The sequence below is a fragment of the Phragmites australis genome, chromosome 9, assembly GCF_958298935.1.
Source record: "Phragmites australis chromosome 9, lpPhrAust1.1, whole genome shotgun sequence".
Taxonomy (NCBI): domain Eukaryota; kingdom Viridiplantae; phylum Streptophyta; class Magnoliopsida; order Poales; family Poaceae; genus Phragmites; species Phragmites australis.
Window position 1 is genome coordinate 19,845,545 of NC_084929.1, and position 15,531 is coordinate 19,861,075.

Sequence of the window (15,531 nt, forward strand, 5' to 3'; positions counted from 1 at the left end):
TTTGTCTTAAGAGAGGAGAGTACCAAACCCTTTAGGGAGGTACTCACATGACCTGGGAGCACCTAGGTTCAAGCCCAGGTTGGTGGTCTCTCAACTAGAGGCTCTACCAACCGAGCTATCACTCACTTGTTTCACATTTGTATGTTTGCCTTTATATTCTCTTTGATTACGTGTTGAAGGATTACATTTTCGCATTATTTATTTATTTGCCACTCAATATGCATGCTTATGTGAGATTGCCATTAAATATGAGTGCAATTTTTTTTTGCCATCGGGCTTGGGAATTCCTCGATTTCATGCCACTATGGACAATTTTGCCCCTTTCTTCTTCCTTTTCCCACCCAATGTCTTCGTCTCTAGCTCTGGTTTGTGCTCTGGTCGGCCTGTGGATGGCCGAGCTCGGTGGCCTCGAGCATCGAGCCGTGCCCACTACTGCTCAACCACCAACATCGTAGAACCCTAGCTTTGCACCCGCTGCCACTGCTGCAAGCGGTCGCCATCATAGGCTGCTGGCATGACCTTGCGATCGTGAGGTCAACTGGGTGGCGAGCACCGAGGAAGATGAGGAAACAGCTGGCAGAGCGAGGTGGGTCTGAGCAAAGTTGCGGGCGCGCATGGGACGACGAGTGGTGGAAGCGGGTGAGGACCAGAGGGGCGTGCAGCGGGGAGGAGCATGGGCCGACGGCGCAAAGGAGCAGCAGCAAGTGCGCCATGTGCTCAAGGCCAGAGGAGGCGCAGCAGCTAGGTATGGATGCAGGAGGGAAGATGAAAGGGGCAGAAGAGTCATTTCATGCCTAGAGTGGCACACAAATTGGGTACGGTGGCAAATAATGAATTGCATACAAAATTAATGGTAGCCTCCAAGAGGCATGCGGATTGAGTGGCAAATAACTAAACAACCCTACATTTTCTGACTCTGGTGTTTCAAACCATGGTTTTCTACTCTTCTTAACTATATTGCCTCTTCAGGTCCTTCACCTTGTTGAGCAACTGTGCCTAGCATTAAACGATGAGTTCAGAATGTATTTACTTCGCATTCTACCAAACTGTATTCAAGTCTTAGGTGATGCTGAACGATGCAATGATTATTACTATGTTCGTGACATATTACACACACTTGAAGTTTTTGGCGGTTTGTCTCCATTTCCCACTTCTTTTCATATGTATAATGGATGTTATGTCGATTACAATGTATGTTGAATCGAATGGTGTCCTTCAGGAAATTTGGATGAGCACATGCACTTGGTTGCTCCAGTGCTTGTTCGTTTATTTAAAGTTGAGCTTGTTGATATCAGGCGGTGTGCCATTGTCACTTTGACAAAGCTTATACCTAAGGTGCAGGTTGGTTGATGTTCTTATCGGGGTTGATGTATCAATGTAATTTTCACCAAAATTATATACCTTTTAGAAGCTTCTAATTCTTTATAATGCACATCATGTGTATTTTACATACCTTGTTCAGGTTGGTACTCATGTTTCAGCCTTGGTGCATCATCTGAAGCTTGTCTTGGATGGGTAAGATTTATGGTTATAGCAACCTATTTTTTTCCTTCTATAGCGTGTCTGTCTTGGGGAAAAATAAAAATAATTTTATTACGGGCCATTGATTATCATTTTATAGAGCATTAGACTGACTTGTTGGATTAAGTCCAGTATCATATTGGTCTCCGTCTAGAGTCCTGATTATCTTTATCATATAGTTATTGGTAACAGTATAACATTAGGACTAACTAGGTGACATTAAGCTATGGAGAGCACATGAGCTATTTAAATTTGACTATTCAAAGGGGAAGACTTGGGATCAGCCAAATAAATTGTGATAGATCTTAATTTTTAAAAGTTTGTATGGTTACGAATTGGCTGTGAAATCATACATAAGAAGCATTTAAGTACTTTAGTTGTGTAAAAATGTGATAAAGTAAACATAAATAGAGACAAGTTCAGATTTTTCGAGTTAAATGTTAGGCATGAGCAAAATAATTGGAAGCATGCAATGTTGAGGGTGTGGATGTATGCCTAGAGCACCCAGATTCAAGTCCTCTTTGACTCGAATTTGGGTGCCTATTTCTTCTTAATAAAAAGCCGCCTAGTTCCTCCTAGGTTGGTCTTGTTTTTTTAGCTTATACTTCATTATGCATCTACTTCATTTGCTGCATTTCTTTGACTTGCTATTGTCCAGTCATTGTTATTAACTAAACTGTTCTTTTTGTCCCTCCCGTGAGTAGCAACAACGATGATCTGCGGAAAGATGCTGCAGAGGCGCTTTGCTGTCTCGCACATGCTCTTGGAGAAGAATTTACGATTTTTATACCATCAATACACAAAATACTTGTGAAGCACCATTTGCGGGTATCTTATTTTGATTTCGTGCATACGCCATTTTAGATGTCTTTGTCTAATTTATGATCATGTCATTTCTTACAGTATATAAAATGGGATGAGATCGAAAATCGGTTACTAAAGCGCGAGCCACTCATCACTGAAAATCTGTCTGTACAAAAGTACACACAATGTCCACCTGATGTCATTAGTGACCCCCTTGATGATTTTGATGGTGTTCCTTCTGCGGCAGCTGATGAAACACAGCGACAATCAAGAAGTCATCAAGTAATATGCTTAACCTTTGAGTCATTACATATTTCCTCTCTTGTATCCTGCATCTTTAACTGTAAATTTAATTGTTCTTTTGACCATTTAACTTAAGACCTCAGAGCTCACATTTGTTCTTAGGAACCTATTGACTTTGTTAAAGACTAAAGTGTTTGGTGGTGCCCTGGTATTTCGGCCAATATTGTTATGGTCACCGAAAATCGTTAAAATTCTGTCACTGAAAATTGTTAATATTCTCAAATTCAAAATGTAACCTACCAGATAGTTTTGCTTTTGGGGCCAAAACTGGCCTTGGACAGGTTCTTGTTTTCGACCCCAAAATGTTTCCCAAACCTTGTGCCAGCCAAAAGCTTTGCTGATTATTTTGGTTTGTGTAAAATTTGTAGGGTATATTATGATCACAATCTGTAAAACCATATATAATATCCGTGAAGACCTTCAATTCATTTTGTGAAATCATGAAATCATAGTGCACCTGTTCAGTGTTCTAGAACATGTGCATATGCTAAAGTGCTATGGTAGATCCCATCTTTTCTGCATATGAAGGACCGACCCTTACTTGCATATTTTTTAAAAGATGGGTTGACCACTTGTACACCACTTGCTACTATTTAGAACACTGGACATGTTTGAACTGGACCATACATTAGAATATTTAATTTTGTCTTGATGAACTTTAAAATGGCTATAAACTATACACTAGCATATAAACTATGTCTTAACGAACTATAAAATGGCATTGCATTGGGGTATTACAGAAAAGCATATAGTTCCACCTCTTACTTAGGCTTTGACTTGATCATATTGCCAGGAGCCCAGGACACATCGTCTCTAATGTGTGATGACACATCGTCTCTAATGTGTGATGACTTCTTAATACTAGAAAGTGCTTCGACCATACACAGGATTCCTGATGTGTTAGTTTGTGATGATAAAGAGAGATGCTTCATAAATCATAATTACGAAAGAAGTTGCTTCCAGTAAGCAAATATCTGTGAAAAAACTTTTGGAATGTTGTGCGTAACATCAACTATTCTAGTTTAAAATCAATATTCCACTTTGATTGTTCTTCATATAATTTCTTACATGTAGTTCTATTTTTCTCTTACGCATCTCAAATGTCTATCTTTACATTATAATAATTAAGACTTTGGACTGCTACAGGTCAATGATGTTCGATTGAGAAGTGCCGGTGAGGCTTCTCAAAGGAGTACTAGGGAGGACTGGGCTGAATGGATGAGGCATTTTAGTATCGCACTTCTCAAAGAGTCACCATCTCCAGCTTTACGCACTTGTGCAAGGCTAGCTCAGCTTCAGGTGATGTAGTTCTTTAGAATATGTCACTCAACTTATAATGTATTTTCTGACACAAATTGTCCAGCCTTCTGTTGGTCGCGAGTTGTTTGCTGCGGGTTTTGCAAGTTGCTGGGCCCAAATGAGTGAATCGTCCCAGGAACAACTAGTGAGAAGTCTCAAGACAGCCTTCTCATCTCAAAACATACCTCCCGAAATTCTTGCCACGCTGCTGAACTTGGTAAGTTGGTCTTGTTTTCACTCTTACTTTTGTTTTGGCTTGTTTCTTTTATTTAATTATTCCCTTTTGTAAGTAGGCAGAGTTTATGGAACATGATGAGAAGCCTCTTCCAATTGATACCAGGCTGCTTGGTGCACTTGCTGAGAAGGTGAATTTTGTTTGTGCTGTTTGTGTGGTTTGGCAAGTATTTGTGATCTCATGACACTTATTTCTTTTTGTTTAATCTTTCCAACTATTATCAGTGTCGAGCATTTGCAAAAGCCCTCCATTATAAAGAAATGGAGTTTGAAGCTGTATGCACCAAGAAGATGGGTGCAAATCCTGTTACTGTGGTCGAATCCCTTATTCATATTAACAATCAACTGCACCAGCATGAGGTTGGTTCCTGTGTCTTATGCTAGGTTAAAAGAATTATCTTCATAGTTTGTTAACAACTTCCATTATTTCTGCAGGCAGCTATTGGGATATTGACTTACTCACAAGAGCATTTAGAAGTTCAATTGAAGGAATCATGGTATAGATTCTTTGCCCTTCAATTTAATTTGTTCCAGCAACAGCAGTGCTTTCGATACCAATGCTTGTCCAGACACTTGTTTAAATTTTGCACAATGCAGGTATGAAAAATTGCACCGTTGGGATGAGGCCCTCAGAGCGTACACCATGAAGTCATCTCAAGCATCTGGCCCATTACAAAACTTGGATGCTACATTAGGTAGTGCAAAATTTTGTTTCTGTTCTTTTGGCTCTCTCAAAGTTAATGGTAGCTAAATTAAATTTATGCTTATGTTAGGTCGAATGAGGTGTCTAGCGGCATTGGCTCGTTGGGAAGATTTAAGTGCCTTGTGCAGAGAGCAATGGACTGGTGCAGAACCATCTGCTCGACTGGAAATGGCTCCAATGGTTATGGATATATCTGATTATCCATGTATTGTATATTTGTAACCTGTAATCTAATTTCTTCTAACTTCTTTTTATTTCCATAGGCTGCCAATGCTGCTTGGCATATGGGTGAGTGGGACTATATGGCAGAATATGTTTCTCGTCTGGATGACGGGGATGAAAACAAGCTCCGTATGTTGGGTAACACAACAGCTAGTGGTGATGGAAGCAGCAATGGTGCTTTCTTCCGGGCTGTTCTTTCAGTCCGCAGCAAAAAGGTATTTGCCCGTTGCGATTCGTCATCGTATTGCTTTCATAAATTTATCACACTTTCTTTTGTGGCAATTGTCTTTTCTTTGACAGTATGATGAAGCTAAGATCTATGTTGAGCGAGCTCGAAGGTGTTTGGCTACAGAACTTGCAGCACTGGTATACATAATCTATACTACTTTTTTGTGTACTTTTTCTGAGTTGTTTCTACTTAAGTACTTTATGAAATAAAAGTTTAATGCTTTTAGTGTTGATTACCTGCGCTTTAAGAAGTTCATTATTTGTATCACAATTCTATATTTTCCTTAAATGACCCCATACTTGCTTGTGGTCAGGTACTTGAGAGTTATGAGCGTGCTTATAATAACATGGTGCGGGTTCAACAGCTTTCAGAACTGGAAGAGGTATTCTTGTTCTAGGTTACGTTCTGAATACAGCTGCTGTTTTGCTAACAAAATGAGTGGTGTGTAAATTAGGTGATTGATTACTGCACTCTTCCAGTGGAGAGCCCAGTTGCTGAAGGAAGAAGAGAACTTATTCGCAATATGTGGAATGAGCGCATTAAAGGAACAAAACGGAATGTTGAGGTTAATATGATTTTTTGCTAATGAATGCTGCCTTTGCCATGTGCTGCGTTCATTGTTTGTATTGACTTGAAAATATTTCAGGTGTGGCAAGCCCTGCTCGCTGTCAGAGAGTTGGTTCTTCCTCCTAATGAAGACAGAGACACCTGGATAAAATTTGCTAAACTTTGCTGGAAGAATGGTCGTATTAGTCAGGCTAGATCCACTTTAGTCAAACTTTTACAGGTTGGTTAGCACTTAGCAGTCATTGTTAATTGGCATGTGGCAGACCCCTCCCTATGACCAATTTAATTTCTTATGCCACTTGCAGTTTGATCCTGAATCTTCTCCTGAATTGACACTGTATCATGCACATCCACAAGTAGTTCTGGCTTTTCTGAAATACCAATATGCTGTCGGAGATGAGCTTAAAAGGAGGGATGCATTTTCTAGGTTACAAGTAAGCTTGTTCTCCTCCATTTACTCTGATGGTACATTGCAGTGCATATACATATTTTAAGTGCTGTACCAAGTACATCATACTTTCTTTTTTTCTTTGGGGGGGGGGGGGGGGATAGGATTTGTCTGTGCAGCTTTCTACCACCATGAGTACTTTCTCTGGAATGTCAGCAAACCATGGTACCATGTCAAATGCTGGAGTACCACTTATTGCTCGTGTCTATTTGACACTTGGTAGCTGGAAGAGAGCACTGTCACCTGGGTTAGATGATGATGCTATTCAAGGTATGAAAAACTTCAGTTTTCTCTCACATTTTTTCCCATTCCCTTTTACTTGAAATAATTGTTTTTTCCCCTCCAGAAATTTTGATTTCCTATAAAAATGCCACACTAAGTGCCAATGATTGGGGCAAGGCCTGGCACATCTGGGCTTTGTTCAACACAGAAGTCATGTCACGCTATACAGTGCGAGGCCGACCGGATATTGCAGGAAGATACGTTGTTTCAGCAGTAACTGGATATTTCTACTCTATTGCTTGTGCATCTACAACCAAAGGGGTTGATGATAGCTTACAGGTGAATCTGCTATTTTCTGATTTTGTTCTGCAAAATTTATTTTAAGAAAGGTTTTTTAGAAAATGAGCTCATCCTTGAGCACCTTTAAACCGCTTTTATCTCACCCTTTCAAATGTTAAGATTGGCTAGAAGCCTGAAATTTAAATCATTATACTTTGATTGGTTTGTCACCATCATACTGTATTCGAAGTGTTGAATAGTAGGCCCAAGATTCCAAGTCTCCAATGATAGCTTCAGAAAAAATTATGCAGCTAGCTAACTGCTCTCATTGTGGTAGAGAGCACACTTTAAGCATTCCAGAAACTTGTTGTATGTCTTTGTGTAATATTTAATGCAGGGATACAGTACATGTATCACATGAAAGTTAGAGGAATGTTTTCTCTACCTTGAGCTGGTTCATTGTTGCTGTCCCTCTATTTAAATGTTTCCCAGCTTAAGTGGAAATTTTGCACACATGAATGATTTTGAAGACTGATGGTAACTTAGAAGGATTAGCACTGGCTGAGACTGGCTGAGACTGATGGTAACTTAGAATATAACTTAGAACTGGCTGAGACTGGCCTAAACTATCAACTGCTGACCAACTCTTAAAAAAAAAAATATTCTATTGCAACTTCTCGGTGGCATGAAACTATTCTACCCGCTATTATGGCTGTAGAATAATAGTCTTCCCTAATGCCTTAGTTAATACTTTTTAGATACATTTTAGCTGTTGAAAACGAGTTATGTTTAATTGTGTTTGTAGGATATCCTTCGTCTCTTGACTCTTTGGTTCAACCATGGGGCTACCTCAGAAGTTCAAATGGCGTTGCAGAAAGGCTTTTCACTTGTCAAGATTGAAATGTGGTTGGTTGTACTGCCCCAGATAATTGCAAGGATACATTCAAACACTAGAGTTGTTAGAGAACTGATACAATCGTTGCTAGTTCGAATTGGAAAGGGGCATCCACAGGTTTGTATTTTCTTTTTAAATTAGCTACTTTTGCTGTGATTGTGTTCTTCTATAAGAGTACCCGTGCATGATATTAATGTAATTTTTTACAGTTTTTCATTACTACATCAACTTTAGTACTGTACCTGAAGTATAGTTTTCTGTTAACTGTGAAAGAGGTGCAAGAGGATCTGTCATCCATATCCAGCAATATGGAGAAACAACTAAAAATCCTTGTATTAGATGAATATTTGAAATGAGGATCTTTCAATATGCTTTGTTTATTTACATGGTTTCACAAGACGATCACAAAGTTACTAGTATTTTGTGTTTCTCCATCATTGTAGGAATGTTGTTTCATGCTTAGCTTTTTCTATGCCTCCTTTATCCCTTTTCTATTTTTTTGGAAAACATGGACTGGGTTCCACCAAGTTCTCTTGTTATTCCTCAATAACAACTGTTTTCTTCCATTTCCTTGTTCTTTTCCTTAAATTAATGAATTTCTTTAGTGTTCTAGATCTTATATTCTTTCGAAACAGACCCTCTATACCATAATACTGGTTGGTATCAGCCTTAGTTACTGGTTGTAGCCAGTATGACTGGAAACTGGCTGGCACCCAACAGGAAATCAAACCCTGTTTTTGTCAGTTTCATTTAGTTCTTCTAATTTTCCTTTTTGGTGACATCTCAATCAGGCATTGATGTACCCTCTCTTGGTTGCCTGCAAATCAATAAGTATATTGAGACAACGTGCAGCACAGGAGGTCGTTGATAAGATCCGCCAGCATAGCGGAGGTCTTGTTGACCAGGTTAGCATCATTTTTTTTTCTCGAACATGCAGGAGAACTATGCATCGTTATATTAAGGAGGAAAAAACACCAAAGCGGGCCAAGCACAGAAAAACACACACACTACACAAACACAAAACAGAAACAAACACACAAACAAAGAGAGGACAACAAACGCCAGCTGGGAAAACACGACCTTAACTACTCCGGCAAAGCATCAAGGCCAAATACTGCTCAGCCCTTTTGCACCCACCATACACCACAACTTGGCCTTGTCTTGAATATCTTGTAGGATGGAGCAGGTATTAGGAGAAGCTCCCTCAAACACACACCTATTCCTATGCTTCCACAAGCACCAAACAACCAAAATGACTAACGAGTTAAAACCCTTTTGATGTTGTTTGGGCACTACATGCTGGTTTCTGAGCCACCACTCTTGGAAATTGACATTATCGTGGTTAGGAGTGAAGTGTTGCAGGCCAACAAGAGAGAGTGCTGAGAACCAAACTTCCCTAGCAATCATCACACATGAAGTCAATAGATGTTGTATCATCTCATCATCCTGATCGCATAGCGGACAACGCTCAGGGTGGTCGAGTCCTCGTCGTGCCAATCTGTAAGCCGTCCAGCAGCGATTGAAGACCACCAACCACATGAAAAATTTGCATCTCGGAGGCGCCCAAGATTTCCAAATCTCTTTCCATGGTTCGAACAACACTACACCAGTAAAGAAACGCCCATATGCCAATTTGGAAGAAAAATGTCCAGAGGCCGAGGGTGTCCATAGGTGCTGATCATCCACTCCCGGAGTAAGCCAAACTTCACCTAGGATATACCAAACTTGGAGGTACTGTACTAGGGCCTCAGTAGACAGAGCGCCCATAAAGTCTCGGACCCACCATAGTTTGTTAGCGCCTCGTGGACTGTCCGTCGGTTGAAGACCCGCCTGGGGACCTCTAAGGAACTTTGTGGCATCATTAACTTTGGAACTTCTAAGGAAGATGCGCAGCACGTCTAATTCTACTTTTTTTGTTCCAGGCACAGCTTGTGTCAAAGGAATTGATACGGGTCGCAATTTTGTGGCATGAGATGTGGCATGAAGCTCTTGAGGAAGCTAGCAGGATGTATTTTGGTGAGCACAATATTGAGGGAATGCTTGCAGTACTTGAGCCATTGCACGCAATGCTTGAGACGGGAGATGAGAAGACAATTAAAGAGAACGCTTTCATTCAGGTATTTTTTACAGAGAAACTTCTTCATCTGTGTGTGTGACGTAAATCCACTTCTCTGCCCTAACGTCTGGATAGTCTTTCATGAGAATATATTTACTGCATCTTAACAGCTCATTCTGTTTTGGTTTTTGATCAATAGATCATTCTGCACCTTGACCTATTGAATTAGCAAAGCTTAATTTCAGATCTCAAATCAAATTAATTATGTAATATGATTATAACTTATGTTGATTAAAACAACATTCAGGCTTATGGACATGAATTACTGGAAGCCCATGAATGCTGTTTAAAATACCGGGCTACAGGAGAGGATGCTGAGCTAACTAAGGTACATAAAGACTGTCAATTTGATAACTTTTGTATTATCTTTTCTTGACAATTTGGATGAGGATGACTACTATATTCTTTAGGCATGGGATTTGTATTACCATGTTTTCAGAAGAATCGACAAACAGCTTCCAAGTCTAACAACTCTCGATTTGCATGTAAGCACATTATAAATGTTATTTTTAGCAAGCAATCTTTTTGCCCTGACTCTTCCCTGATTAAGTAGATAATGTTTCTTTCAGTCTGTTTCACCTGAGCTACTCAAATGTCGACAGTTGGAACTTGCTGTGCCAGGAACTTATGTTGCAGGTTATTCGATTACTGATTATTATATTTATTCTAGTTCTGTTGTTGGGGGAACTTGTACTGTGTTTCTTACATCACTGAGCTTCAAGTACCCTAGATTTTGTTTTCTAATCCACAATTGTCGATGGATAAGTGGTACCGTACATATCTCAGCTTCATTATTGTTTTGATTTTCTACCTGTTACCATGCATTACAAACTACATGGAAAACTCTAAAAAAAACCCTAAATGAATCACCTGCTTTTTGACATGCCCTCACAAACTGGTTTCTACTTGTCGACACCCACATATGTGAATATGATATCACAAACCATCCCACCACACTTTTCCACTATTTCTCACAGTTATATCGGCCCAAGTTAGCACAAACTTGATAGCAATTTTAACATAGCACACCATAAGTATGGTTATAAAGCAATCCTAATTTTTTATTGATCCTGCTTCCCCAAGTTTTATGTGATATTTGGGGCAATTGACTTCAATAATAGAATAAGATGCTTCTAATCGCAATGCTTAGATTAACTGTTGTTTTTTTTCTTTTGTTTTAATTCCTTTTGAATAATATAGTTTTGACATTCAGAATAAATTTTGCTTCCAGATTCACCAATTGTGACAATTGAGTATTTTGTTCCCCAATTGATTGTGATAACATCCAAACAAAGACCGAGAAAACTGACAATTCATGGAAGTGATGGCAATGATTATGCATTTTTGCTTAAGGGTCATGAAGATTTGCGGCAAGATGAACGTGTAATGCAGGTCTGTATTTTGATAGCAAATCCTTTCTTATACTGATTTAGATTCTTTTTGGTAGTATTTTGGTAGTAATATAGTGTTGAGTAGCAGTCTTTGTATAGTGTCCATACAGTTGTGACAGAGTCCGGCCCTTTTATAAAAAAAAGCTCCCAAAACCCTTGAGGGTTGAGGCATTACATCTGAGCATATGCCTCAGTACTCTTTAATTTGAATCTAAAATAAGTGGAGTGACACCACAAATCCAGAATCTGTCAAAGGCTGTTTGGGTGCACATGCAGAAAACCACCAATCAACCCTAAGATTAATTTTATACTGTGATACTCAGTTTGAATCTAGGTAAAAACTGTACAGGCAGCTCCACTGACCCAGTTTTGAGTGAAACCATTAGAAAATATATGATCTGAGCATAAATACCACTGTCTTGCCTCAACGGTATGATTGTGAAGTACCGATGGACTCTTGGAGTAACTGGAGCCACTTGGGCATTCAATGATTATCACTTCGGCAGAATTTTCTAATTTTGATTTTCTTGCAATTTGGGGGAAAAATCATAGATATTACTTGCCATCAACCTTTTTTGTTAATTTATTCTTGTTCTGTATCTAAATATCTTTCTGCTCCAATTTAGCTTTTCGGTCTGGTGAATACCCTCCTAGAGAACTCCAGGAAAACATCAGAGAAAGATTTGTCAATCCAAAGATACGCTGTTATACCGTTGTCACCTAACAGTGGTTTAATTGGATGGGTTCCCAACTGTGACACACTTCATGCTCTGATCCGTGAATACAGAGATGCGAGGAAGGTTTGCCTGCTATAATCACTTGTTTTTATTTGAAACAGGCTGTAAGTATTTTGCTTTCTATTATTTAGCAATTAATGTTTCTTTCTTGCCCAGATTTTCTTAAATCAGGAGCACAGACTTATGTTGGCTTTTGCACCCGATTATGATCACTTACCCCTCATTGCAAAGGTGGAAGTGTTTCAGCATGCTTTGCTGAATACTGAAGGAAATGACCTTGCGAAGGTATTATGTTGGTACTGTCTCAATGAACAGTAAACCCTTCGTTTTGACAATGCTGTAACATCATTCTACTTAAACAAACCAGGTTCTGTGGTTGAAAAGTCGAACTTCTGAAGTATGGCTTGAGCGCCGTACAAACTACACTAGAAGTCTGGCTGTTATGAGCATGGTACGAGTTACTGTCATGTTATCATTTTTCAAATGAATCGTCATTTGCACATTGAGATACTCAAAATGTAAATTTTCAGGTTGGATATTTGCTTGGTTTAGGGGATCGACATCCAAGTAATCTTATGTTAGATCGCTACAGGTACATCTACAGAACTATTCTTCAAGCAACTATATGTTTTGTGCAATTATTTTTATTGTCTTGGAGTCTAATAATGGAGTTCTTTGTTTTTCTTCAGTGGAAAAATATTACATATTGACTTTGGGGATTGCTTTGAGGCTTCAATGAATCGAGAGAAATTCCCTGAAAAAGTAAGTTGGTTTTGTTCAGGACATTATGCCGTGTCAATTATTGGATAACTCAATGCTATAGTTCTCGCGTTCTTGCCTCTCCAATACATTTTTCCTCGAGATTCTCGTTCACGGCTTGTTACTGTATGATTTACCCATTGCCTTATTGTTCGAGACAGTCTCTTACCAATTTGTAATATATGGTACAGGTACCATTCCGTTTGACTAGAATGCTTATGAAAGCCATGGAAGTTAGTGGTATTGAGGGTACTTTCAGAACAACTTGTGAAAATGTGATGCAAGTCCTTCGAACAAACAGAGACAGTGTGATGGCCATGATGGAGGTGAGATGATTGCATTATTGTTCATATGGGGCTATCACATAGCACATGGCATCTATCGTGGACAAATAACAAGTTCTTTTTATTTATTTTAGCACAGATAGATTTTTTAAGTCTTATTACAAATTATAAAAGGAAAAAAGCTTTTAGGGGCTCAAGCTAACATTTCTTAAGCCTGAAACATCAACAGCTTGATTAAATAACACAAGTTTTCCCTCACAAACTCCGAGGATTAATTTTGTTGAATTTGTCCTGGCACCATATTCCTGTTTAGCAGAAAGTAGTTGTCATGAATGCTTCATCTCTGATATATCCTTTTTTAGTTGATGTTCTCAATGTTTCCTGAAAAGTTTGATGTTGAAAGCAGAGATCGGCAGTGTTGAACTATTACATTGGGACACCCTAATTTTTCCTTAAATTAATGTTCCGTCGTGTGACACTCTTGTACTGACCTTACCGATGTATGTTCATTAGGCATTCCTTAATTTTCTTCCTTTTCTCCCCAGGCATTTGTACATGACCCGCTAATCAATTGGCGTTTGTTCAATTTCAACGAAGTTCCTCAAGTTTCCAACTATGGAAATTCTCACGGCCACACAGTTGTCAGTAGCGAAGAAGCTGTGACTAATCGAGAGCTCATGCAACCTCCACGGGGAGCCCGTGAGAAGGAGCTGCTACAGGTTGCCTGTTCTTTCCCATCCATGCTTGTTTGATTACATGCTATCTTAGCCACGTCCCCGTTGCAGTAAGTAACCATCTATGTTGCCCATGCAGGCGGTGAATCAACTTGGTGACGCTAATGAGGTTTTGAACGAGCGTGCTGTTGCCGTAATGGCACGGATGAGTCACAAGCTAACAGGGCGTGACTTCTCTTCTGGGTCAGCGCTCTCCGGAGCAGGCAGCTCGACCCAGCATGGCAGTGAACACTTGGCTTCCGGAGATGCCCGGGATGTGGAACCTGGTTTATCCGTGAAGGTCCAGGTTCAGAAGCTCATACTTCAAGCGACTTCACACGAAAACTTGTGCCAAAATTACGTTGGGTATGCACCTATAATTTTGCCTTACCCCATGTCTGGCAACTGTCGTTTTATATATTTCTGGAGTTGGTCATTAGTTTTCATGACGCTACTCACTGTTCGCTGCTTGTTTCTACATTGTTCCACAGGTGGTGCCCGTTTTGGTGAGCTCTCGCGCAAGCAGTAGCATGTAAATATTGTAAATACCTTGTACAGGTATCGTAGTGTGTTGTATCTAACGTGTGCAGCACTGTAAGTAGCAGAATCACATCCGTCTATGAAAGATGCCGTTAGCCGTCCTTTTTTTATCTGCTGTATCTTATGCTTTGCACCTCCATTGTTTCTGGAATTGTTTGCTACTTATGGCTTCAGAGTAAGAGATCTGTCAACTAGGCAAAAGTGGCATGCAAACGGCGGTTTCAGTAGCTGGTGACTGTTGAACTTGGATGTAATTTCGCAGAACTACACGCAGGGCATGGACCTGAGAATGAGATAATCGTATGCTTCTTTCCTAAAAGCGATCGAGTGTATGAACTTCAATTTCTCATAATCGCTGATATTTTGTCGCATCTGACAGCCTGGGCTTCCCTTCCTGCTGAGCTAAACTATCCCAGTGATGTGTAGACTCCAATCTCTCGTGGCAGCAAACAATGATTATTCAAGAACATGTCATGTGGTCCTAGGCTAGGCTGGGTTTGACAGTTCATACAACACAAAAAATAATTGTATATCTCGGTCGAAGCTCTAAATGACTAGAATCTTTCACTTCCAGTGACCGACGTTAGGCTTTGAACAAAGAGTTTGGGCATGGCGAATTCTCGACATCAGCTAGTCTTTGTCATCGGAAAACATCCGTACTTTTTGCTGCTTGGGCGATTGCTCTATATACTTGGGTTAGCTTACTGAACCATTCAAAGAGGTCAAGCAAAAATGCCCCACCCTCCCCCGTGGCCATCAGAGCTGCCGCATCGCGCATGCTTCTTCGACGCCAGCCACCACCCCAGCAGCCTTCTAGCATCTGATCGAAAACTTCCCAAACCACCCAACCTCAACCCCCTCCCAAGCGGTCCTAGATTTCAGGGGATACTTTGTTGACTCGCTGCCACCTCCGCCCATATCCCACCCACCGGAGCACATCGACAACCTCATGGTGCCAGTCACACCCGAATTCGCTACCAGCCTAGCTCCCTCCTACACTGAAATCATCAAGCACCCTCTCCCACTTGTATCTCCAACCACCAACCTCCCGAACCATGGCTTCGCTCCACCTTTGCAGTGCCAACCAGGGAGGCCAAGGGGAAGAGTGTTCTCTTCGTTCCTAGCCCCTCGCGGGTTGATTACAACGCTCTATCACCTCGACATGCTCCGCATTCGTTAGCCGATGCCTTAGTAAGAGTGCCGCTGCGTGCAACGGCCACCGATCCAACGAGGTTTCAGCATGATCCAGCTTGCACTCAAGTCAA

The 15,531-nt window shown here is 40.3% G+C and overlaps 1 protein-coding gene across 1 annotated transcript in view; it reads left to right on the forward strand.

The window, feature by feature from the left end:
- Positions 1 to 14,585, forward strand: part of LOC133928748 (serine/threonine-protein kinase TOR) — a 32,657-nt gene extending 18,072 nt beyond the window's left edge. Inside the window, exons 23-58 of the mRNA XM_062375211.1 lie at positions 970 to 1,132; positions 1,220 to 1,341; positions 1,463 to 1,515; positions 2,226 to 2,349; positions 2,425 to 2,607; positions 3,775 to 3,927; positions 3,992 to 4,144; positions 4,221 to 4,292; positions 4,387 to 4,521; positions 4,597 to 4,658; positions 4,759 to 4,856; positions 4,935 to 5,044; positions 5,128 to 5,301; positions 5,387 to 5,452; positions 5,629 to 5,697; positions 5,770 to 5,880; positions 5,962 to 6,102; positions 6,188 to 6,316; positions 6,435 to 6,600; positions 6,677 to 6,891; positions 7,637 to 7,843; positions 8,518 to 8,631; positions 9,649 to 9,843; positions 10,090 to 10,170; positions 10,253 to 10,327; positions 10,412 to 10,478; positions 11,074 to 11,234; positions 11,860 to 12,033; positions 12,127 to 12,255; positions 12,338 to 12,421; positions 12,501 to 12,562; positions 12,660 to 12,732; positions 12,921 to 13,055; positions 13,559 to 13,732; positions 13,827 to 14,092; positions 14,218 to 14,585. Coding sequence (XP_062231195.1) covers positions 970 to 1,132; positions 1,220 to 1,341; positions 1,463 to 1,515; positions 2,226 to 2,349; positions 2,425 to 2,607; positions 3,775 to 3,927; positions 3,992 to 4,144; positions 4,221 to 4,292; positions 4,387 to 4,521; positions 4,597 to 4,658; positions 4,759 to 4,856; positions 4,935 to 5,044; positions 5,128 to 5,301; positions 5,387 to 5,452; positions 5,629 to 5,697; positions 5,770 to 5,880; positions 5,962 to 6,102; positions 6,188 to 6,316; positions 6,435 to 6,600; positions 6,677 to 6,891; positions 7,637 to 7,843; positions 8,518 to 8,631; positions 9,649 to 9,843; positions 10,090 to 10,170; positions 10,253 to 10,327; positions 10,412 to 10,478; positions 11,074 to 11,234; positions 11,860 to 12,033; positions 12,127 to 12,255; positions 12,338 to 12,421; positions 12,501 to 12,562; positions 12,660 to 12,732; positions 12,921 to 13,055; positions 13,559 to 13,732; positions 13,827 to 14,092; positions 14,218 to 14,236 — 4,515 coding nt within the window. The 3' untranslated portion in view covers positions 14,237 to 14,585. The remainder of the gene's footprint in view (positions 1 to 969; positions 1,133 to 1,219; positions 1,342 to 1,462; positions 1,516 to 2,225; positions 2,350 to 2,424; positions 2,608 to 3,774; positions 3,928 to 3,991; positions 4,145 to 4,220; positions 4,293 to 4,386; positions 4,522 to 4,596; positions 4,659 to 4,758; positions 4,857 to 4,934; positions 5,045 to 5,127; positions 5,302 to 5,386; positions 5,453 to 5,628; positions 5,698 to 5,769; positions 5,881 to 5,961; positions 6,103 to 6,187; positions 6,317 to 6,434; positions 6,601 to 6,676; positions 6,892 to 7,636; positions 7,844 to 8,517; positions 8,632 to 9,648; positions 9,844 to 10,089; positions 10,171 to 10,252; positions 10,328 to 10,411; positions 10,479 to 11,073; positions 11,235 to 11,859; positions 12,034 to 12,126; positions 12,256 to 12,337; positions 12,422 to 12,500; positions 12,563 to 12,659; positions 12,733 to 12,920; positions 13,056 to 13,558; positions 13,733 to 13,826; positions 14,093 to 14,217) is intronic.
- Positions 14,586 to 15,531: the final 946 nt, after the last annotated feature.